Source organism: Pogona vitticeps, chromosome 10 (genome assembly GCF_051106095.1).
Source record: "Pogona vitticeps strain Pit_001003342236 chromosome 10, PviZW2.1, whole genome shotgun sequence".
NCBI lineage: Eukaryota > Metazoa > Chordata > Lepidosauria > Squamata > Agamidae > Pogona > Pogona vitticeps.
In genome coordinates, this window is record NC_135792.1 from 27541644 (window position 1) to 27565691 (window position 24048).

At 56.9% G+C, this 24048-nt stretch overlaps 1 protein-coding gene across 2 annotated transcripts; it reads left to right on the plus strand.

Moving 5' to 3' along the window:
• Nucleotides 1-1759: 1759 nt before the first annotated feature.
• On the plus strand, nucleotides 1760-23133 carry HSD11B2 (hydroxysteroid 11-beta dehydrogenase 2). 2 transcript variants are annotated; one of them, XM_072980772.2, is made up of 5 exons: nucleotides 1760-1802; nucleotides 19791-20003; nucleotides 20947-21132; nucleotides 21757-21894; nucleotides 22108-23133. In XM_072980772.2, the coding sequence occupies exons 1-5, from the start codon at nucleotides 1775-1777 to the stop codon at nucleotides 22458-22460; spliced, it is 918 nt and encodes a 305-aa protein (XP_072836873.1). In that variant the 5' UTR covers nucleotides 1760-1774; the 3' UTR covers nucleotides 22461-23133. The 2 variants fall into 2 exon arrangements, with proteins under 2 accessions (XP_072836873.1, XP_072836872.2); XM_072980771.2 differs by lacking the exon at nucleotides 1760-1802 and adding an exon at nucleotides 2131-2502.
• The last annotated feature ends 915 nt before the right edge of the window (nucleotides 23134-24048 follow it).

Sequence of the window (24048 nt, forward strand, 5' to 3'; positions counted from 1 at the left end):
CAAGTAGGTGAAGCCATTGCTCTGCTCACGCCACCGGCTCGTATCGTGTGCCGAGTGCCCCTCTCTTTGCCAGGTTCATCGCACTTCATTCCGTTTTCTGGTGGAAACACCCAATGCTGGTTTTCTGCAGGAGGTGATGGGGCTGCCCCTCCTTCCCTCCCTCCCCCCCCCATGCCGACACATGTGCGCGCGCTCACACACGAGGAATAGTCTGGGATGGGCTTCCCTCCAGGACTTCCGCCAGGGGTCTGGCTGTGGCCTTGGGAGGGTGCCTGATGGGCAGGAACAGGGCTGCCCTCTGCACTTCCTCCAGCTCTGGCCCTGATCCAGAAGAAGTGGCTGGCATTGCTCAGCCGCCGGACAGTGGCCGTTAGGAGGGCAAAGTCACTTGGGGTAGGGGTTGGTTCTCTTTCTCCTCCCCCCTCCCTCCCCCGTGGCATCAGTTGGAAGTGAATTGTAAGGTGGAATTTTCATTATTCCTTTTAGTTAGCAGAATGTGTGGTAGAAAAACAACAACACAGAAGAATAGAGAAATCCGCTCGGTCTCATCAGAACCTAGACCTCCCTGGTTTCTTTTTACACACAAATGAGCACTTATTGTATGATAGAATCACTCTGTATGTGTGTTCTGTGCTATCAAGTTGGAACTGACATAGAGACCCTAATAGGGCTTTCAAAGTAAGTGAGATATTTAAGGAGTGGTTTTACCCATTCTACCCCCCTAGTAAGTTTCCATGGCTGAGTGGGGATTTGAACCCAGGCCTCCTGAGTCCTAGTCTGTCACTCTATCCACTATACCACATTGGGAATCAATAGAAACACTCTACAAGTGTTTAAAATAGAAAAAAAGGCATCTTTACTTACAATTACCCTATGTAGTTACAGTCAGAAGAAACAAAAAGAGGGAAAATGTAGTCTCCATCATGTAGGAGGCCCTCCATGCTTATTGCGTCAAGTGTGAACTGAGATAAAAGAAGGACTATCAACAAAGCAAAGCAAACAAACAAAACAAGCAAACAAACAAACAGGAGGAGGGGGAAGAGGCTTGCCTCAAATGCGGAGGTTTGGAAAGAACTCTACCACTCGAGTGTCAAAGGACAATCCTAGTAAGCTGCAAAGCCCCCTCCCACTAATACCTAGTGTTCATGCATGAAAGATTGCTATTATCCCAACAAATTGTGACCTATGTGTGGAGGGGGTGTGCAATTGGGGGCAAAGGAGAGTCTTGCATCCTGAAAAGGATCCCCCCCCAGCCCTCAGATTCGCCCTTGGGGATCACCTCCTGCTGCTCCAGGTCCTTGAAGGGGAACAGGGAACAGCACCTTCTCGGTGGGAGCCTAAGGTCACGGGAACCCAGTTTCAAAGTGGGGGAGATTTGAGCTGCCTCTAATCTCTGGACTTCCTGCAGATTGGGAGGCTGGGTGGGAGTGGGAGGCACTAGGGTATACATTCCAGCAGCCCTTCCAAAACGGAAGTCGCTTGCTGAACCTCAGGATCTGCTCTTGATGTTGGGAGTGTTGGTGGTTTCGTTTTCATGACATAGTCTCAGTTTTTGAAAACTTGTTGCAACTTAAGATTTGTAAACCGCTGCAGCGCAGGGATACAGAACCACTCAAGGATAAATAAACAAGGACGTGCCCTGCCGGGGCACCTGCCCTGCTGCGGGAGGCTCAAGCTGGAGGGTGGAGATAATACGGAGGGTCCCGGGGCCCTTTCTGGCTGCTTGTGCCCCACATCCCCTCGAGACCAGTGCTGGGGTGGCGAGGGCTGTAATATGCGACCGACCGACTTTCGACCTCCAGGTACAGCATCTTGTAAACTGGATTCTGCCTGTGAACCGGAGATGGGAGGACTTGGTAGCCAGTCTTTTCCGGTCCCCTCCTCACCGTCCCTCCGGCCACCGGCGAAGCCTGGCTAGGGGTGGGGGGCGCCCGGTGAGGGAAAAACGGGCTGCTGGAAGCGCAGCGAGTGCTGTCACGGCTGGCGGCTTCCCGCGCGCATCCCCCCAGCCGCCGCCTCCAGGCGAGTTTTCCACGGGCAGGGCAGGGCAGGGCAGGCGGGCAAGGCAGGGCTGGGCAGCCCCTCCCTCCCTCCCTCCTGGTCCTAGATAAAGCGGGGCCGCCGGGCTCGCTTGCGCCCAGTCCCGCCGGTGCGCGCAGACGTGATCCGCCTCCGTCCGCCTGGTCCTCTTTCACTTCTCCTCCTCGGCCATGGAGCCGGGCTGGGTTTGGTGCGGCTGGCTGGCGGGGCTGCTCCTCCTCGGCAGCCTGGCCCGCAGACTCCTGGCGCTGCCCGCGAGCCGGCTTCTCCTGCTTCCCCCCCTGGGGCTGGCGGGGGCGCTGGCGACGGGGCTGGCCGGGCCGCCGGGCTTGGAGCGCAGCCTTCTGCCCCTCTCCCTGCCCTTGGGCGCCGCCCTGGCGGCCGCCGCCTGCTGGCTGCTCCTGGCCCGGGACTCGCCGAGGAAGAGAATCCCCGCCGGGGGCAGAGCGGTCCTCATCACAGGTGAGGCCCGAGCCGCGCACCTGCCGGGAGCCCACCTGGCGCGCGGGGAAGGTGGGCGCGGGGTCCGGCGGCGCAGGCGGAGGCGGAGGCGGCGGCTCCAGCGCGGCGCGCCCGGCTTGCGCCTGCTATCCCTCAGCTCCGCGTGGCTCCTGGTCCGCCGCCTGAAGCCGGACGTCGCGCCTTTCCCGCAGGGGTGGAGGCGGGGGGGGGGGGAGACCAGTGAGAGAGGGACGGCCGGTGAGCCGCCGCCAGCCACGGGAAGGGCCCTGCTCGGGAAAACGCCGAAGGAGCGCCCCGGAACGCCACGACGGCCCGCTGGGGCAGGTCGAGGAAAGCGCGCTGGGGAGCAGGCGGGCCCAGGACGAAGGCGATGCCAACTTCCAGAAGAGCAAGGCCGGCGGGGCGGCCGGAGAACGGCTCGCTCTCGCCCGCCCTCCGGGCCGCCGGAGTTGGGCTCGCTCGGGCCACCGGGGGCCCGTCCCGTCCCACCGGAGCGTCGCGCCCGCGCTGGGGCCCGAGGAGAGCTCCGTCCGCGCTGAGCTTGCTGGCCGGCAGACTCGAAGACAGCGCGCGGGACCGAGGCGCGCCGCCGCTCTCCGGCCCGCCTCTGGGGCCCGGCCGGCGCCGAGGGCCCCTCCGCCTGAGGCTGTAGCCGGCTGCGCCGGGCACCGGGAGGGAGTCGCGACCCGGAGGCAGGAGGGGAGCGAGCCAGGGGGGACTTGCTTCCTGGTCAGCCCTCCGGCGGCTGGCTTTTGGGCGGCGGCGAAGCTGGCCGGTGGGAAGCCAGGCTTCCCTCCCCAAGCCCTGGCCTCTGAAGAGATTGAAGGGCGGCCGGGCTGGGGCGGGAGGTGCGTTGGGTGACCCCGGTTGCCGGGCCTTTGGAGCGGGAGGGGGGTCAGGAAGAGAGAGGGAAGGCCACCCAGCGCAAATCCAGTCTATCGGTGCGGCGCGGCTGAGCCATCCCAGGCAAGGAAGCGTCCACTGAGCTGGTCTCGAATGGGAAGGTTCTGAACTGGCCTGGAGGAGGAGGAGGAGGAGGAGGAAGGAGAGGAAGGCCGCCGGAGTCACCCACCGGCGCTGTCTCCCGGCGGCCTCTTCCCACCCAATGCCTTTCTTTCCCGTCAGTCCCCAGGGGGAGCAGCCGGCAGCCAGGGGGAGGAGGGTCGCTCGGATGGGTGGACGAGAAAGGGGAATCTCGCCTGGAGGTTGGAAAGTGGAGCCAAGCCTTCTGGCAGAGAGAAATGGCAGGGGGTTCTGTTTTCTTTTGTTGTTTTTTTGGTGAGAACTTTTAAACTTATTGGAAGCTGCAGTCTCTAAGGTGGACTTCAAGGGCAAATGGTGGTGGCCGGGTGTCCTTTCTGCTTCTTGAAGGCGATTGACCAGTAGCTGGCCTTCTCCTGGTGGGAGTGGGCAATCTCAGGGAGACCCCCTCCAGCGGTTGACCTTGACAGCCAAAGCAGCTTTCAGGAGCCCTTGGCCTGCTTCTCTCTCCCTGTGGGAGGAGAGCCACACTCTGCAGTAGGTGTCCTCCCCTGGATGTCCTGCTCCTGGGCCTCCCAGGGCCATTTCTCACTGGGCCTTATTGTTGTTTCTTTTAAACAGGAGGGCACAATGGCCTTCCTGAAGAGAAGCACTGATGACATGGTGGCCCATGCTGCCATTGTAACCTTGGCAGGTTATAATAGCCAAGAGGGAGAAAAATTTCAAAAAGAGTTTGTCACTTTGCAGAAGGACACCTGGGCTGATGGTGTCAGGGGCTGCAGAAAGATCCAGGAAGACCAGCAGGGTTACACTCCCCCTTGCCTGATTCCCTTCGGAAACTGTCTACACCAGTGGTTCTCAACCTTGGGTTACCCAGGTGTTTTTGAACTGCAACTCCCAGAAATCCCAGCCAGCACAGCTGGTGGTGAAGGCTTCTGGGAGTTGCAGTCCACAAACACCTGAGTCACCCAAGGTTAAGAACCACTGGTCTACACTACAGGGCAACCAATACTTGCTTGCTGCACAATTTTCCCTGGTATTGATTCAGGCTGACTGGTCTGTAGCTCCTAGGTTCCTCCTTCTTTGCCCTTTTTGAAAACTGGGGCAAGGATAGCCCTTCTTTAATCATCATCTGGCACTTCACCCAATCTTCCATGAAAATGATAGATTGTAGTTCTGTGAAGTTCAGTACTCTTGGATACAGTTCATCTGGCAATGGGAATTTGAACTTATTCAAAGTAATAGGTTTTAGAAGAGGTAGCCGTGTTGCTCTCTGCTAGCTTATCAAGCACAAACAAAAGAAAAATAAATAAGAGAGAAGACAAAAATGTTGTGGCACCTTAAAAACTAACTGTTTGATTTTAATGTGAGCTTTCATGGACAAGTCCACTTTGTCAGACACAGGACTGGGACCCAGGTTCTCCTTGATTATTTGTGTATCAACCTCAAATTGCAATTGTTGGTACTTTTGCCTTTAGAATTTCCTTTTGGAGAACTCTCCACCCATCTTGGACTCCTCTTCTTGTTAGGATCTCCTGCCATGGGATCTTACTTATCATTGTTCTGAGTTTCTTTTTTAAATTAGCTTTCCTAAAATCCAGCATACATGTGGCGTTACACTCTGCTTTTGTTTTCTTTCAAATAAGGAACTCGAGTACAACATGGTCCCTTTCCCCCAGAGTTCCTCTTGCTGGCCCATTATCCACCAAGGTTAGAATGAAGTCCAGGGTAGTTTCTTCCTCTAGTTTCTTCCTCCACTTTTTGTAGGAGAGAATTATCAGCCAGGAATTTCTTGGAAAGGCCATACTTGGCAGAATTTGCTTCCCAACAGATATCAAGATAGGTGGAATCACTCATCACTACTATTACATTGTATCTCTTTGAAATTCTTGCAATTTGTTTTTCTGAGGTTTCATCCACATCTTCTCCTTAGTTGAGTGGTTGATAAATAGACTCTAGTTGGTGTCTATACCGACTGCCCAACTGGGTATAAAACTTAGCAGTGAGGCTGTAACAGAGAACCCCAAAGGGCAGAGCGGGCAAGTGTTCATTGCTTGCGGTCTGTTCTCAGGAAGGTCCCTCAGCAAACAGCAAAGGAAAGAACTTAAAATTTCCATCTGGAGTTGGAGATAAAGTTGACCAATGCCCACATATCAGAACCAAGAAACTTGCTTATGCAAAGTGTTTTGTGCGGCTGGACGGGGAAGCCAGGGTCTCTTGCTCTCCAGGGAGTTGACGGCAAGAGTCATTCTGGGGAGGGGGGCCCTGGGCCTCTCCCTTCAGCACTGCCCTTAGGCATTGGTGGGGGGGCAGTCTGCAGACCACAGCATTGGCCAACAGCACTTGGGGTCTTCCTGCTTTGTGAGGAAAACATTTTTGACCTAGTCTGACACCATGAGTTGTTCTCAGCTTTGAGAATCCTTGGAGCTGCTCTGATCCAGATTCCAACTTGGGTTGGAGAGCAAAGCAGATGGAGTGGCACACAATGTCCCTAGAAGGTGGGATTACCCTTGAGTGCACACCTGCCCAACTAGCCTGCTTTGTTCCCTGATTGGACACTGGGAGGGGAGCAGGCGCTTGGTTTGCCAGCTGGGTGGCTATGGTGCAACACGCTCTCCTTGTTCATCTTTCAGTTCCTCCCGGCCGACGGGAGCCGGGGTGGCAAGGGCTCCCTTGGGCACGCCCTGCCTCAGCATGGGGTCACAGGGGTGGCCCCCACCCTCTGAGGAGGATTCGTGTCTGCACTTCACCCCCAAATGGCGAGGAGCGTGGGCCTCCTGCTCAGGCTGGGCAAGCCCCTTGTGGGTGGACAGCTCGGCATCAGGGCTGCGTGGGGAGCCCAGGCCGTTTTCCAGAAACAGCTTCAATGTACAGTACGATCTGGTTTCAGCTGTACAAACCAGGCTCATGTACGAGCACCTTATGAAAAAAAGGAGGTGTGCCACGGACTATTCACTATTTCTACCCACATTTTTAGAGTTTTGGTTTGGGCAGGTTACCTTCACTTACAGAAAACTAGTTTTCCCTTTTTGCTTTCTTTTTCTGTTCTCAGCATCATAAGCTGCCTTGAGTTCAGTTTTAAGGGTGAAACGTGGTTTATAAATTATTAAGCAAAAATGAAAACAGTAAACAAGTGGCAAAGTAGCTTTCAAAGCAGAGAAGTTGTACCAGAAGTCTCCATTTTAGCAATCGTATCTTGCACAATCCTCTGTGGGAAAACCAAGGGAGAACGTATAACATTCCTGAGATGCAAAGGATGGCCCAGTGTGAAAGGCCAAAGGCAGGAGGCTCAGGAAGGAGTAGAGACGGGATGGGGGTGGGCTGGCCATATCTGGCGAGACCTTATGCCTTGTTCCAGCTCCTCAGACAAAGGGAGGAGAGGCCTCTGGCATCTCAGCTCACCTGTGTCTTCCCAGGCCCTCCGTCTTTTCCTGAGAAGCCCCCCCCCCCGGCTGTCTCTCTCTCTCTCTCTCTCTTCCATCTGTGCCCCTCTGCTTTCTGTGCCTGGGGCTGCCCTTTCTGTCCAGCTGCCCTCCCTCGGGCACAGTGGGAGCCTGAGTCGCCCAAGGCCTGGGGTGGCTGGCTTGCCTTTCCAGCTTGTCTCAGGCCAGGACGGAAGCCAGGTTGAGAAGAAGCGCCTGCTGTGGCAGGGAGTCCATGAGCGGGCCTGAGGGGGTTGAGAACGCCCTCCTCTGGAGGAGGCAGGCAGCTTCCCCAAGGGAGGGGGAGGAGAGGGGGGGCACCCTCAGTGCCAAAGCTGGCCCTTGGGAACTGCAGGCTGAAAGACTGGCTCTCGGGAGCTCTCCTGAGGTAACTCAGAGGACTCTGAGCCAGCCCTGCCTTTTTCCCGCCTACTTGAAGCCACACCAGAGGCCTGAACGGGGCTCAGTCACAGGGGAAGCCATGCTGGAGTGGGGGGAGGGGGAGGGGGGAGGGGGCGGGAGGGGGCTCCAAATCCCAGCTTCCAAATTGACCAGAATAGCAGTCGCCCCTGAAACAGTGAAGAGTTAACAGATGTGCCAGCTTCATTCATAGGGTGTTTTTTTGTTTGTTTGTTTGTTTGTTTTGCTTTTTGGTAATGGAGAGCCAGAGCATGTGTTCCTGGGGAGATTACTCTGTCCTCCTCGCTACCTGCTTGGGGTGTTATGGAGACTTCTGCTTCTCGCGTCCTCGTCTTCCGCCTGCCCTTCTTCCCTTTGTTTGTTTGGATGGAGCTCAACTTCCTACTCAGGCATTTACAGAGGGATTAAGATATTTTGTGTTCCTTTGGAGATGCCATAAAGTGGGTGGTTCTTCCAGGTCCTCTCCTCTGCGTTGGGGAGATCCAGTGCCCAGCTCAGCAGCGAGGGTAGAGGCCATCCTGGCCAAGGGAGGGCTTGAACCAGGAAGGTGCCATTCTGGCATCTCCCAAGGGTCAGCAAGAGGCCAGGAAATCTAGGGATGGACGGTTTCCTGCTTCTTAAGGCCACCCCATTGCTGGCTGGCCAAGGCAAGCTTCCCCAGCCCTGAGGATGGATTCCGGATCCACGATGTGAGTTGGTGGCTACTGATCAGGCCAGGTACCCGTGGCAAGCAGACCTGCTAACAAAGGATGAGAGAGAGGCAAAAGGCCAAGAATCACAGGAGGTGGAGGCAAAACCAGGAGCGGACACAGTTTATCCTTGCTTACAGAAAAGCCCTGGAAGAACCAGGGCAGGGCAGTGGTTGCAGGACCAAGGACAGCTCCAGCACAGCAGCAGGTCTCGTCCCCCCACCCTCCAAAAACTTGGAGGTAAACTTTATTGTGAGAGATCCACTCCTGGGCTTTATTGGTTTTGCTCAGACATACATGCATTTTTTTTAATCTAAAAAAAGGCTATGACAGATTCTACAGAAGAGAGAAACATTTCAGCCAGCTAGCTTCAAGGGGTTTCCTATTTGGAACCTTTAAAGTTTGCTACAAACACACACACAAACAAACACACAGAGAAACAAACAAAGACTGTAGGCTGAATCGACTTAATGCCCTCCATCTAGTTCTAACTGTTCCCAGATCAGAATCTATTTGTCAAATTCCCTGGGGTTCATTCTGGAAATGAAACTGGCCATTGCATTTCAATGCCGATCTCACTCAAGTTGGTCTGAATCAGGCCAATTCAGTTTGGGCTGAATCTGGCACATCGTCAGAGTATTTTATTGTTTGTTTTAGTGGAGGGATGTTGATAACACTTCCAGGGCAACACACAGAATTTCAAAAACAGAACAACGTGGGCTGGAGTCATACACCTTCCTGTTCTACCTTGAGTGTGGGTCCCACCCACTGAGACCACAGAAATTCTCACATGTTCAGGTTTAACTACAAGGATGTTCTGCTGTGACTTATTTACTTTGTTTAAGGAATTTATGCCTCTTGCTATGGTGTCCAGATGGTGTCCAGGTGTAGAGGTATACACAAAACACAAGGCCGTAGAGAGGTTTCCAAGAACTTTAAACTGCAAAGGAACAAATTAAACTGATATGAAATCAGCAGAAACAAAAACAAACACCCAACAGCATAAAAGTGAAACAGAAAGGAGGAAGGAGCCTCTGCTTCTGAGCCTCCTTCAGTTCACAGCCAAGCACCTGGCTGAGTGCCTGCCAGCACTGCATCTCTAATGGCTGAAAAAGTAAAATACTGTAGAGAAGGGCAGAGGAATGATGGAAGGTCGCTTGCAAACTAATGACATCTCAGCCCAAACCACAGAATGGCTTACTCACTAAAGGCAGAAATGGAGGTTGTAGATAGTCCATCCTTAGAAAGGGGGGAATCTTTAAATGGCAAAAAGCCTGTGGGTGCACTGGAGGAGATTTTCACTCCTCAAGTAACTTGTACATTAGCTAGCTTTGATTGATGATTGGTCTTCAGGACTGACGCATGGAATTACTTGAAAGTTTTGATTTCTCCTCACCTCGCACTGACATTAACATGCTTCCAGCTCTCATTACAGGCTGCCTGTCATGTCTATTTCCGCCCTCAGCAGTTCAGTCTTGTACATGGGCAGTAGTTGCCAAGGGTCAGCAGGAGGGACAGCTGGCTCACCTGGAGGGGCCAGTGGATGCCAACGGACAGTGCCCCTAGTCACCAGCGCTGCTTGGCCCCCCAGGCCTGTGGTGGTGGTGGATCAAGAAGCTCCCTTAAAACCAGGCTGGGCAGCTCCACGCACAGCTGGAAGACCTCTGGCCTGTGTTCGTCTTCAACTCAGAGCCTCCCCTCGGCTTCTGGCAGCCAAGAGGGCACCCACTGGGCCTTTCCGGGGCCTCTCTGGGACCTGGGGCAAAGGTGAGGAAATGCCTGTGGGTGGGCCATCATCCTTTGTGGTGGCTGTAAAAGTGGGGAGGGGGCTGCACTTATGGGAGTTCATTTGAATCCATTTATTGTGCAAGGCGGAATCTTTTTGCCTGCAAGAAATGGGTTCATTTTGGCAACTCAGTCAGCAATGAAGAATTGACCTCCCATGGCAGGGCAAATGTGCCTCCTCTTTTGAGTCAGGGCCATCACCTTTGCCCACATCATGGGGTGAAATTGGGAGGCCGTTTGCAAGAGACTTGTTTGCAGAAGGGTTCAAGTGAACACACGCCAGCTCTGTCTAATCCTACTGGGCCTGATTTCACTGCATTTTTTCCAGCATCAGAACACAATCCCTTTCCAGAATGAAGAACAGTTTTCCAAAATAGCAAAATGTAAGGGTGCATCACAGGATGTCCCTTTTAAGGTTAGCAGCACCCTAAGTGAGAGGATTGACCCGTATCAGTGTTATCATGGAACCACCTCTACCGTACAAGGCGGAGGTGCTCCTGGTCATTTGAAAGGCAGAGCAAGGAAGAGGGAGTCAGCCTCTGCCGGACGGGGTTACACTCCCTCTGAAAAACCCTGGGTGTGCAGGGTGGGGGTGCTTCTCCTGGATTCCTCTCTGAGCCAGGATGCCCAGATTTCGGCAGTGGCCAGGAGTCCCTTTGCACAATTAGAACTAGCGTGCCAGCTGCACCTGTTCCTTGAGTGGTCTGATCTGGAAGATCGACACATGCCTTAGTTACATCCCGGCTGGATTACTGTTATGTACTCTATGTGGGGCTGCCTTGGAAAGTGCTCAGAAACTTCAGCAGGTCCAAAACACTGCAGCCAAATTTTTAACTGAGGCTGATTACAGTGATCAAATAACACCGTCCCACAACCCCCCTGTGACAGGAGCTCCACTGGGCCCAATCTATCTCAAGCACCGCGCCTCCCTTAATGACCCTGCCCAGGTGTTATCATCAGGGGAGGCCTTTAACTCGGCCTCACCCGCTTCACAGACGTGTTCGGTTGGGGACGCAGGAGAGGGCCTTCTCGGTGGCTACTTCCAGACTCTGGAAGTTGTGTGTGGTGTTGGCTTGATTCTTTTAAAACCTTTGTATACTTACAGTTTTTAGCTTTTAAATATTGCCTTTTGATTATATAAGCTACCTTGAGTCATTTTTATGGAGAAAGGCTGGGTGAAAATTTTTTAAATAACTAAAATAAATAAAGTCAAAGTACAGAGCCTCGTAGAGGAGAAAAGCTATATGTTCCCCGAACTGTCCACCCCTTTTTCATAAACTGGCACATAAGGTATCAATAATGCACTCTGAGAGTTTTGTAGGAGAATGAATAAAAATGTTTATTTGAGCAGTGAACAGCTCAACAGCAAACTAACAACTGCCTTCAACAGACAAAAGAGAGGGGGAAAGAGCCCTCAGCAGAGAGGCGGGCCTCTCTTTGAATCCAGAGGCTGGAATGAATGATTGGTTAGTGCTGGACAGACAATCATATCAGCCCAGAAAGTCCCTCCCAGTCAAGCAGCATGTGAGGTTGTTACAGTATATCTGTTCTTATCTAAACCATTGTGGATATTTTAATAAGATGGCCTCATCAGTTCTTATAACCAACAACAGCCTTACCAGACCAGTCAGTGTTACTGTTTAAAGTGAGGGAGGGGGAGCTTCCTGGTTCTTGGCTTGCTGTCCCAACAGTCTTGAGACCGAGGGGAGGGGGCAGCCCCTTTGGACCAGCTCTGCCTCCCTCCTAGTAAGGCTGCGGGAAAGCTGGACCGTCCTGCTCTGCCATGTTGGTCAGAACTGCAGAGCTGGAAGGGACCTGGTGAATCCATGGGATCCAGCCCTTGGGATCAGGCTTCCAACTTCTGGCTCCACGACCAGATGCCTAAACTACTGAGCTATCTGGCCATCCTTCTCCCGCAGGTGGCTGAGTCTTCTGCAGGCGGGGGCAGGGGGGCTGATACGGGGGGGGGTGTCTGCAAAGTTGCCTGGCCCACATTCATCCCTTTCGACCGGTCCTGTCCGTGCCTCTCAGGAAATCAGGTTAGAGGGTGAGGAGAGCGCCGGCCTGTGCCTGCCCGAGGGTGGCTGGGGAGGCTGGAAGCCTTGCAGGTGGGCAGGCGGGCACAGAAAGGCCTAATGGGTAATAAAGGAGCCACACAGGGAGCCTCGGGGGATGCGGGGAGAAGATTTTTCCGTGAGCTGTCCCGCTTCATCTTCATTGCCTGTCCTTCTGGGCTGGGGAAGTGCTCCGTGTTCTCAGCGGCTGACCTGCCTTTGACTGTCCCCAAAGAGGAAGGAAGGGCTTGGAGGCAAGGGGAGGGGGGGCTTACTGGGCAGTGTACCAAGGCAGCATGCGAGTGCACTTGTGTGTGTGTGTGTGTGTGCGTGCGCACACAGGCTGTCACTCTCTGGGAACCCTGGATCCCACCTTGCTTGGGCTCCGCTGTTCTCTGTTCCTCCACCTCTTTTCCCCACTGGGGCAGAGGTGGACATGGCCGGTGGTGGGGAGTGGGGGGGGGAGAAAGAGAGGGGGGGCACCTCCTGGCCACTCTGGCCGGGCACCCAGGGGCAGGCCACTTTGGTGGGTCGTTAGCCTTCAGCCTGCTTGGCCTGCCCCAGGACCGTCCAGGCACCAGCAGGCTTCTTCAGACACGCCATTCTGTGGGCACCCAAACCCTGACAACGTTGTCTTCTAGCACTCCCTCCTTCCCTGGCCCCCCACAGTGGCAGTGGGCTGGTTCTCTCTCTCTCTCTCTCTCTCCCCCGGCACATATTAAAAGGTGTGAAGCAGGGAAAACAGGAGCAGCAGCAGAGGACCTTTGGGGGGGAGGGGGCACCTCCTGGAAGCACCCCACCGTACCCAGGTTAGTTGGGGGGTAAGATAAGACACCCCCCCTCTCTCCCACCCCGTGTCCAGCAGGGATAAACATGTGCAAGGAGCGCATGGGCTGAAGGAGGGGGCTGTGGGGCTGGCGTGGGGCTGCCGGTGCCTCCTTGCTCCCGCCTGCCACGCTGCGCTCCCCTGGGACTCCCCTCCTTCTGCTGGGCAAGCCCTGCAAGAGGTCTCCCTGCCCAGGGAGTGCTCTCGGCAGCCCCATCCCAGGAGGCGGAGCGGTCCGGGGTTGAGGTGGCTTCGAATATCTTCCCAAGCCTCTTGGTCTGAGGTCACAGCAAGCCAGAAGAAAGGGGCAGGCAGGAAACGGGTATTGAGGCTTGGCCTTCAGAACAGAAGTGAAACACACTGGCTTCTGATCTGTTGCAGTACCAGAAACTTCTCCTCCTCCTCCTCCTCCTCCTCCTCCTCCTCCTCACTTTACGGACCCTCCACCCTTTCCCTGCCTGGCCAAGCGACGGTTTATGGCGGGGCCTGAAAGCAAAGGGCCTTAAAGCAACCTGGCTTCCTTCCGCTCTGTCTCCCAGATTGTACACAAGGCTGAAGGGAGAGACCCAGTAAAGCACTTTGGCAGGGCTTTGTGTTTGGACATAAAACGCAGGGATTCCTGCCTGGAGGGAGGTTTGCCCACACGCTCCTGTTATCTCTTCAGATAGTGAGCTCAGACAGCCTCAGCCCAGCCGCTCTGCCATCTACCCTTTCCCAGATGTGTCCCTGGGGCTCCGCTGCTCCCTGGCCAGGCCGAGCTGCTGTCTGGTGCCAGGAAAGAGGCAGTAGCTTGGCTTGGCAGCCCCGAGGCCTCCACCCTCCCGAGACACGCCCCCCCCCAGCAAGACCTGGTGGTGGCAATGGGAGAAGCTGGGAGGGAGCGGGAAAAGCAAGACCCTCCCTTCCCAGGTGGCGTGGGTCCGGGACCTGGCAACCTGGAAAGGAGCTGGCTAGCCTTTTCTCCCCGTCCTTGCCTGGGCAGGCAGCGGAGCGGAGTGGAGCTAGGGCCGACTGAGGCTGCCTGGGCAGGCAGAAGAGGGCTGGGGGCATACAAGAGTGCCGAGGCTGCCGAACCTCCCCAGATGCTGCAGGCCCCCAGGGCCCCCCAGCCCTGTGGGGAGCTGGCCAGCTCCAGGGAGTTGCCACTCAGCTCAGCTCTCGGGCCAGGACCCCCCACCCCCCGCCAGGGCCAGCTGCCCCTGTGGCCAAAAGCCCTTCTGCAGGAAAGGCGCCTCTTCTCCGAGGAGGCCTGGCATTGGCTCTTTTGGGGTTGGCCACGGGTTTTCCTGAGGCAGGCACACTACTCCGTTGGGAAGTCCCGCTTCCATGGGACTTGTGCGGGAGAACATCGAGGTGGATCAGGGAAGCCATCGTTGTCTGTCCTTATTCAGAAGTCTTGCAGCTCCCCTGTGGCTAACGTGTCTTTGTGGCTATTTTGTGCCTCCAAGCACCTGTCTTTGGAACAACGGGTTAGTGGCTGTCTCTCTGGGGGACACCTTTAAACCAGAGGCAAGGTGGGGGGGGTATTGTGGAGCACTCAAGAGGGTGTGGCGGTCCTAGGCGAGGGAGACCTTTAACAGACAGTGGAGGGGGGGGAATCAATGGGTTGTGTCCCCACCTTCCTCCAGCAGCCATCCCAGGGCCCTGCGTCTGGCAGGGGTGGGCCAGTGGGAACCCTGTGACCCGGACCCGGCCGCCCTCCTCTCGACCAGGAGGACCCTCTGCGAGAACAGCGGCCATCCAGGCTGCCAGGCAAGGAGGAAGCTCTTTCGGCCCTCCTGATGCCGCCCCTCCTCTGAGAGGCTCAAGACCCTCAGGCACGAAGCGATCCCCTTGCGGGGGCTGAGCGTAGAAGCACCCCCACCCTGAGCCTCTTTGGTTCCTGCACCAAGGAGACCTCTGGGATATGTGGACAGCATTCCTTGTTCTCTCTGTGGGGCACCCAGAAAACCAGGATTCCTCCAAGGAGCCACTTGGGTGGCTTGTTAAGGAGAGCCGGGAGCCAGACTGGCGGTCGGGGTGGCCCAACTGAGAGGGGAGGGCCACCTCTGCCCTCTCGGGGACACGGCGCTTCCATAGCAGGGTCTGGCCTTTTAGACTTTCTCTTCTGAAGCTCTACAGCCAAAAGGCATCTTGGTCATTCTCCTTCGTTGCAGGGATCTGCTTTTTATCTTCTTAATTTCTGAGATATGAGACCAGCCAGAGAGAGATTCGGATGTCTTGCGAGGCCTTGTTATTTTGAACCTTACTTTCCAGAGGCAGGCTGCAGTCGTTGTAGCCTTCGTTTCTGTCATCATTGTTTTTTCCTTCCATTTTGTTTGCTTGTTTCTTATCTGCTGTCTCTAAACTGCCTAAATACTGGCGGATGAGAATGGCACACACAACCTCTGTGGGTCCTTTTCTCCAAACTCTGACATATAGGGAACAGCATCCCAGATTCTGGTGATGGTTCCTCCCAGGGAAGCCAAGTTGCCCGTCTGCCGGAGCGTCTGGTGAACACCCGCCTCCCCAAAGAGGCCCTGGCTCCCCTCCCCTCCCCTCCCCCAGTCGCCATTTTCCACAGCCATTGGCTTATTCCCACCACAAGGCTTCATTCTCAGGGCAGAGGAGTCCACCAGTAACGATCATTTGTAAAATGTCCATTTATCACAAGCATTTCACAGACATTGAAGCTGAACTAGAATGGAAAAGAGAACATTTATTGGCCTCATAACAAGAAGCATTAAAGGGAAGGACCATACCCTGACCTGTCATTATCCCCATTGGGGTGCAGAGCCCAAGGAGAGCCAGTGAGGGGCCGGGCTGCATGTGTGTGTGTGTGTGTGTGTGTGTGTGTGTGTCTAGGAGAGAGAGAAAAGGCATGTGCACTTGGGAGCCTTTGGGCACACGCATGTGCGCAGCCGCCTTTCTGGCACGTCCCGCTCCTGGGCCAGCTCTTGGTGTGTCACTGTTAATGGTTAATGTTGCCATAAACCTGCCGAGGTTTGTAATCTCTGGGAAAGGAAGCTATCAGCCAGGCCATCAGAAGTGAAAAGAACAGCCTGTACCCTGGGCGGTGGGGGTGGGGGTGTTTGTTTTCTTTCCTTCTTCCTTTCTCTCTCTCTCTCTCTCTCTCTCTCTCTCTGTCTCTCTGGTAGCTTGAGAGAGATGGGCAAGTCACCCTACCCCCCCTCCACCCCTCCACACATGCGGGCGGCTGGGTGGCTGCGCACACACTCTCATACACACACACACACATGCACACATGCGACACACACACACACAGAGAGAGAGAGAGAGAGAGAGAGAGAGCTCCTATTCTGTTCTCAATTGTCATCAAACTGCAGAACCCGAAAGGACTCTGTGGGCCATCCAGCCCCTGTTAATTGGGCAAATTGAACTCCCAACCAGAGACCTCCACTGTTGTGCGATCCAGCAGGTCGGAGGCCCTCTCCTCTGGGGCCTCTCCCACGATGGATTGTTTCTGGGTCCCTCTAGGGGTCTTTTGCTTCTCTCCCCCCTCCCCAATGTTTTAGATGTTTCTTGTGCTCAGAGAACTGGCTGTTGCAAAACTCTTCAGTGTCTCAGTCCTGTAAGTCATCGCACTGAAGATCTTACTTACGAACTTCCTGGTGGAGAGAGGTGAGTCTGTGCAGCCGCCCCGTGGCTTTTGGCAGACCAAATTTCCTGTCTTTATGAACGCCATGGCACTCGTGGGCAGCCGGGTCCAGGAAGCGGGCTGGTGACCAAGGAGCGACTTTCAGCTCAGGTTGGTGGTGGCAGGTGGCTGTTCCTGACGTCTTGGTGGAACTTCTCATGCAACTCCTGTGCACGAGCACAGATGATAAAGACACTGTCCACCTGCCTCAGGGCAGAGGCTGTGGGACATTGGCGTTGATAAGGCCTCGTTCTAGCTGAGCCGTGAAGAAGGTGGCACATCGAGGGGCCACGTGAGCCCCCAGGGCAGCGCCTCTGATCTCGTTACTGATCTGTTCCCTGCTCTGGGAACCTTCTAGCTGAGGATCAAGACATAAATGCTTTAAAAGATAAAGTACGGACATTGAGAATGCAAGAAGGGGAATGCAATGTGTAAAGCCTCAATCGAATGATCCCAGCTGTGCTGCCTTGCCTTGCCTTGCCTTGCCTTGCTTTGCCTTGCCTTGCCTTGCCTTGCCTTGCCTTGCCTTGCCTTGCCTTGCCTTGCCTTGCCTTGCCTTGCCTTGGCCGAGGATGACATGTTCCTTTCCTGCTGCAGGTTTGGAGTTCCTTGCAGTGGAAAGACCTTCCTAGGAACCACCTTCTGGGAGCACCCAGAGGCTCCTGGGATTTGTTCTGGACACCTTCGTCCAACGGGGGGGGCACTCTCTGCGTTCTGCTGGAAGGGCTCGCAGAACCCTCTGCCTTGGCTTAGGAACGGCAAGGTCAAAAGGCACACCTGCTGGATCACCTGCGGCATCTCTCTTTCCAAAAGGATTGTGGGAGAAGACAGCCTGGACCCATTTCCTGAAGAAGAGGGACACCCACACCCACACCCACATAAAACATCCCATTGTTCTGCTAGCTGGACAGTCTCAGGTCAAGGTCCACTTTTGACTGGGCTACAGAGAGAGAGAGAGAGAGAGAGAGAGAGAGCAGGATCACAAGAGGTGGGGAAGGCGGCTTCTGGCCTGGCAGCCAACGGCAGCTGCCTCAAACTGGCAAAGTTAATGGAGTGGAGCGCCAACCTGGGGCAGGTGAGCTGAGGCTATTTTTAGAGCAGCCTTTTGTGTGATGGCCCACAAGATAAGCTGGCTGTTCCTTGCTATTTTGCAAGCACATAAACCGCAGCAGTTCCGTGACTCAGTGAGCAGCCAAGCCACCTGGGTCCCATCCGAAGCAAGGCTGCTTGTGCCTGCAGGTGGGGCAAGGGTTAGGGTTAGGGAGCCTTTGTGGGGACCATGGCCTGACGTTGCTCTCCTCCTCCTCCTCCTCCTCCACCACCACCACCACCACCACCACCACCCTCATTGCAGGCCACTGAGCCATGTCTTATAGCTTCCACCCTTTGGAAACCCTTGATGGCGCCAAGTCAGCTTGCCCACCCAGAGAGGTTGGTGGCTGCATTGGAGGCTGCCTGGCTTTGCAGTTTCTCTCCCCACCCCACAACTCATCATCTACCCATTAGTCACACTGCCCTTTTTGTTCCTGTATGGAAGGGGATGCATAACAGAGCCAAAGTTTCAGGCATTGCCCACATGCCCCCCCTTGCAGGCTCCCCAGGAGAAGTATTCAGCAGGACTGAGATGGAGGGAGGAAGGATCCAGGAAATACAGGGTGGGATTAAAAATGGACGTTGGCCTCGGAGGTTGCTCAGTGCCGCTGGAGACCTGGCGTTCTCCCAGGGGGACACAGATGCAAGTGGACGGCTCTCTCCCAGGAGGCTGGGAGAGCCCCCCCCCCCCATGAGAAGGCCAGAAAGAGGCTCCTGGCATGCGGGGCGTGGGCAGGACAGCGCAGAGGCGCAGAGGTGGAAGATGAAACGTTTGCCACTCCTGGAGCTGTTTTGTGCCGTTCCACAAGGGCACCGCTTAGAACCTTCTCCAGACCCCTACCATCAGGAACCATCCAAACCGGAGATGGCCACAGGTGGTAAATCAGGCCTCGAACCCCAAGGAGCAACACACATGCACATCCGCGCACACCCAGGGGAGCCGTGTTGGGAAGGGAAAGGCGGAGGACTGAAGCCCAGCCTCCTCGTTAAGAAGGGTAAACCCAAGCAAAGTGTTGGTGGAGTGAGATGGGCGGGAAATAACGCGGATGTGTGTGCCCGTTGAGGATAAATGAATATGGGTGGTTTTAATTCAAGCATTCTGCACTTAAATGAAAACAAGGTCTTAATCTAGCCCGAGGCAGGCAGAAATCAGCCCCAAAGCGCCTTGAAGAAGATGGGGGTGAGGGTGGGGTTGCCTCTGGGTTTGCACGTCTGTCTGTCGCAGCCTGAGCCGGCCCTCTCGGGTGGCGGAGAGTCTGCGGGCCTCAGGCGGCACCTGGGAGAGGGCAGGCAACAAACACCGCCCAGCTGTCCTGCACTGGCGGAAAGCCAGGCTCTGGGTCCCTGGCCCCCTGCTCCAGCCGCGGCCGCCGCCCCCCCCCCCCCAAGCTAGCCAGCAGGTCTGTAGTGTGGGGAAGGCTGGGGTCCCCTGGCGGGGCGGGGGGGGGGAGGAAGCCGGGCTGATTAACCTCTGGCGGCGACAGGTCTTTGGCAGCCCTGATAAAGGACTCTGTCTGTGTGTGGGGGGGGGGGGAAGGAAATGGTATTGGGAGGGGGGGCTATCCCAGGTTGATCTGAATTAGGAAGAAGCGCGATTGGGGAGGGCGGTTCCTGGGAGCCCGTTGGAAGGCGGAGGAGGGCGCAGAGCAAAGCAGGCGACGTGGGGTGGGAGAAAAGCTCTGGGGAGACGTCGGGAAGAGGGGCAGCGCTTCCCCATTGCGGGCCTGCGTCGGCGGGGGGGGGGGTGGCGGGGAAAGCGGCGGCGGAGGTGGCCGGGTGGGATTTGGGGCGCCTCTCGGGACCGCTTTCGGGACGGGGAAGAACGCCTGAGGCCGGGGCCCGCCAGGCCACGGAGGGGCGGCTGGGAGAGACCAGGCGAGGGTGAGGGCCCGCTTCTCCGCCCCTGCCTCCCGGGGTGGGCGAGGGCGCAGGCGGGCCAGGCGGAGGAGGGAAGGCGCGCCGGGCCACCGCGGCTCCAGGCCATTTGGCCCAGGCGGAGCGCCCCGGTGGCGGGGGGGGGCCGAGGGAGGGAGAGGGTGAGGGTTGGGGGTCAAGGAACGGCCCTCCGCCCTCTCGCGGCCTGAAGGTCTGGGAAGGAAGCCGCCTCGGGCTGGCCGGCCGGCGCGGAGAGCCGTCGGAGGAGGACCCTCGGGCCCCCGGAGCCCAGAAACCGCTCGCGGGGCTCCTCCGAGGCACCTCCCGGGATGTCGCCGCCCAGAGCGCTCCTCTCCGGTGCCTGCCTTCGTCCTCCTCGCTTCCCCGGCTTCATCTAGCGAAGACCAATCTCTTCTTACTCGCATGCCAGAGCCCGGCAGCCGAGGCGGAGCGGGGCCCCGGCCCCCACCGCCGCCGACCGGCCCCCTTCTGTTGTTGCCCTTCCAGGCTGCGACTCCGGCTTCGGGAAGGCGACGGCCCGTCACCTGGACCAGCTGGGGCTGACCGTCTACGCCACGGTGCTGGACCTGAGCAGCCCCGGGGCGGAGGAGCTCCGGCGGAGCTGCTCGCCTCAGCTGCGGCTCCTGGAGCTGGACCTCACCAAGGCGGAGGACATCCAGCGGGCGCTGAGCGACCTCAAGGCCCAGACGGGGCAGACAGGTGAGGCCGCCGCCGCCGCGCGAGCCCCGGGGAGGGGGGGGTGTCCTCCCGGCCTCGGCTTTGGCAGGAGCAGGCCCGGGGTCTGAACCACCCTCTGCCGCCACCCCCTCTCCCCACTCAGAGCAGCGCCCACAGACACCGCTGGAAGCCATTTAAAGGGCAATGCCCCTAAAACGAGCAAAGGAGTCTTGGAGGGCGGGGGGAAGCCTTTCTTAAAAACAGGGCGGGAAGGGGGACCCCGGTGGCACTCGGAATAGTTTACAATAGGAAGAGCACAAACCTCTCAAAGGCAAATGGGATGGATAACATTTGCACATGGAATGAATTTGCAGATTTTGGATGTTTCTGGGTGGAGAACGGGGGGGGGGGGGCTGGTGAACATCCACACCAAGTGCCTCAACTGGATCAGGCCTGTGTCTGCCTCTCTAGCTATTGAAGGGGGCATTTTTATCTGGTTTTCCAAACCATTAAGGCCTTTGAATGACTATGATTACTAGAATATAACAGTGAAAAAAACAAAAGCAGGTACAGTAGTTTGAAATCAGATGAAAGGTAACCAAACTGCATGGAATGTCAAGTCTGATGCCTGCAGAGAAGGGAGGCCCATGAGCCCCTGATCCATCCTTAGTGAGTACACACACACACTCTGTGTCTACTTGGCTGCCTCCACCCAAGAATGTGTCCCAGGGCTTAGAAAACATGTCGGGCCAGCTGGCCGGCCGGTCTGGTGGGGGACCAGGGGTCAAGGCCTCCGATGGAGTGTGGGAGGCTTGGTTTAAAGCAGCAGCGGTCAACGAGCTCTCTCTCTCTCTCTCTCTCCCCCCCCCCCCCGTCAAGTCACAGCCCTAGAGATGGCAACCAGTTAAGTGGCCTCTTGCCTTGCCTTGCCTTGGGGAGGGGAAATGATGGTTTCCATTTTGGTCCCTTTCCATCTTAAACTTAGGACTCTGGGGCTTGGTGAATAACGCTGGATTCAATGACATCATTGCCGACGCAGAGTTGACCCCGCTGCACCACTTCCGTGCCAGCATGGAGGTGAACTTCTTTGGCACCCTGGAGCTGACCAAGGGCCTGCTACCGTTGCTGCGATCGTCCCGAGGAAGGATCGTCACCGTCAGCAGCCCGGCAGGTAAGAGGCTGGGGGGAGCCTGGCTGGGCGGCACCACGGGCTTCGCAGGCGCCACAGGGAAAGGGGCCAGCGCTTTCTGCAGGGCCCAGAACGCCCACGCAGCCCGCCTGCCCCACTGGCTTCTGTATTGGTTCAGAGGCTCAACCAACCCTCTTGGCCACAGGCGGCCGTGGGGCAAAAGCCCCAGGAGACCCCATCATGCGAAGTGACCCCTTTGAGAAATCACTGCTGCCTGCTGGGAGGTGCACAGGACCCAGGCTTCGGTTTCCGTGCTGTCTGAGTAATGTGAGCTTTCCCCTGCCACTTTGTGGATCAGGAACTTGTCCTTCCCCCTCCCCCAACACACACGCACACCCAAAAAAAGGCCGGCGTGGCAGATGGTGTGATTCCTTGTGCAGGTGACAGCCAAGCAGCTGGCAGGGCCACCCTCTTCAGCTCCCAGCGCAGTGCGATGGCGCAGAGGCGGCCTGCACAGGCTCCTGCAAGGGAGGAGACAGACTTCCTGTCATCCCCAACGATGGGGAACGAGGGCACATGCCAGGAGGGAACTGGTTCTGTTGCAGGGAAGGGCCTTGAACCGCTGGGCTGCCTGTTCTTCCTCCCTCTCTTCCGTTTCCCCCACAGGTAACATGCCGTACCCCTGCTTAGCCAGCTATGGGGCCTCCAAAGCCGCCCTGAGTCTCCTGATGGACACGTTCCAATTTGAACTGGCGCCCTGGGGGATCAGGGTGAGCCTGATCTTTCCTGGGTACTTCAAGACAGGTGAGAGAACGGACGGGAGACGCTGGCAAATTCCCCCATGGCCGGCCGGCCGTCACCGGCAGCAGCGGAGAAACGCCCCCATCCCTGGCTAAATTCAGCAGTTGCGAAGGCTCCCTGGAGCACGAGGCGAAGCGACCGCTTCAGCGGGAGGGAGGCCAAGGGGCTTCTCGGGGGGGGGGCGCCCTCCCCTCACTGTGCCCTCCTTCTTTGCAGGCAGCTCTTGCGACCCCAAGTACTGGCAGAAGCAGAAGGAACAGCTCCTGACGGCGCTGCCCCCGGACCTCCTCGAGGCCTACGGGGAGGAGTACGTGGAGGACATCCACAGGCAGTTCCTGGGCTTCATGAAGCAGGCGGTGGAGGACCTCAGCTCAGTGGTGGAGAGCATTGCCGACGGGCTGCTCTCCCCCCGGCCTCGAGCGAAGTACTACCCGGGGAGGGGTGTGGGGCTCATGTACTTCATCCACCACTACCTGCCGGGCAGGGCACGCGAGCTTTTCCTCAAGGCCTTTTTTGTCAACCCGAGGCTGCCCAAGGGCCTGCAACCAAAGCAGCCTCAGAAACCCTGAGAGACTTCCTTCCTTCCTTCCTTCCAGAGTCAACTGTGAGAGCGGCACCCTCTCGTTTCCACCACTGCTGGGATCTGGGGGTAGGGGGGGAGCAAGGGGTCACCCCCTCCGGGGCCTTTTTTTGACAGTGTCATCCTCCATGCTGGAGGGATGGTGCTGCCCACAGCCACTGCCCACTGCCAAGAACCCCATAGCACAGGCCCTACTGAGGCAAAGGATGCCCAGCTGAGGTGCCTCTCTCCGTCCCCTCACCTGTTGGGGCCAGGTGAGAAGGTGGCGGCGCTGCTCCTCCTCCTCCTCCTCCTCCTCCTCCTCCTCCTGCTGCTGCCCAAACCGGGTGGTTCTCTTCCTCTCAACGAGCTGATGCCGCACCTCCGTCAGCTTCAGCTTGACGCCCTCAGATGGGCTCCTGGTCGGCCTTCAGGGCAAGCAGGCGCTCAAGGGAAGATGCAGGCAATGGTTTTCTTGCCTTGCTGCTGGAAGTAGCCGGCCTCTGTCGCTCAGGGCCCTGGGTGAGCTGCCCTGCCCTGCCCTGCCCAACCTTCTCCTCTCCCGGGGCTGAGCCGATGGCCCCCTCGCTGCCTTAGGCCCCACGTGCCCAGAGCCAGCCAATCTTTTCCCCAAAACAGCAAGGCTGTGATTCTCACTGCAAATAAAACAAGGCACTGAAACACTTGTTGGCTTTGTCTCTGGCTGCCTTGGAGGGAAAGACGGGAGCCGAGCCAAGCCAATGCCAGGACCAGCCCCTACCTGCTTGGTGTGGACAGGATCCTGCCTCACTCCAGTCCTCTCTCCCAGCTGTCCCTGTCTGGGAGGTGGGGCACACTGAGTGTTTATTTATTTAACTTACATGCCGCCCATACTACCCAAAGGTCTCTGGGTGGCTTGCAACAATTAGGACTGTTGTTAGGACTCTGGTGCCCATCAGCCCCAGCTAGCAGGGCCAGTGGCCAGGGAACATGGGAGTCCAAGAGCATCTCCCTTCCTTCCTTCCCCCACTTGCCCAGAGAAGCCATGGATTCAGGGGCAGAGGCAGGCCCACCCCACGCCCCTAGATCTCACCCACTTCCAGCCTTGCCTCCCCTGACTGGGACCCCCCCTCCCCATGCACATGGGCCAGTTGCTTAAGTGCCAACAAGCCCGTTTTGCGCACATGCGCGCACACACACACTGCCTTCTGCAAAGAATCCAGGGAGGCAAGATTCCTGCACAGCCCTTGCCCGTACGTCTTTGAGAATACTTATGGAGACAAGATGAAAGGTTACAAAACCGAAGGTGAGTAAGACCAGGCAAAGGGAACTGATGGGCGAGCAAACCTGACCTCCCCGAGACCTTACAATCTCACCCTGGGTTTTCGAAGGAGTCCACCTTCCCACTCCCGTCCCACCTCCATGCTAGGCTGGGCAGGCAGGCGGAGCCAACAGAATGCTTTACAACAAGGAGACGTGTGAGCCTCGGCACACTCAGGCTGGAGGATTCAGCTGGTGTGCCAGCAATGGACAGAGAAAGGATCTCAGCCTCCTCACAGGCCACCAGTCAGGCATGAGCCAACCATTTACGCCAGCTATAAAAGGCTGGCAGCACAGGA

Excerpts from the sequence above, each read along its gene's own strand:
- HSD11B2 (XM_072980771.2), top strand. The coding sequence starts at position 2,211 with ATGGAGCCGGGCTGGGTTTGGTGCGGCTGGCTGGCGGGGCTGCTCCTC. Across the intron at positions 2,503-19,790 it reads CAGAGCGGTCCTCATCACAG|GCTGCGACTCCGGCTTCGGG; the intron begins GTGAGGCCCGAG and ends TTGCCCTTCCAG. Across the intron at positions 20,004-20,946 it reads GGCCCAGACGGGGCAGACAG|GACTCTGGGGCTTGGTGAAT; the intron begins GTGAGGCCGCCG and ends TCTTAAACTTAG.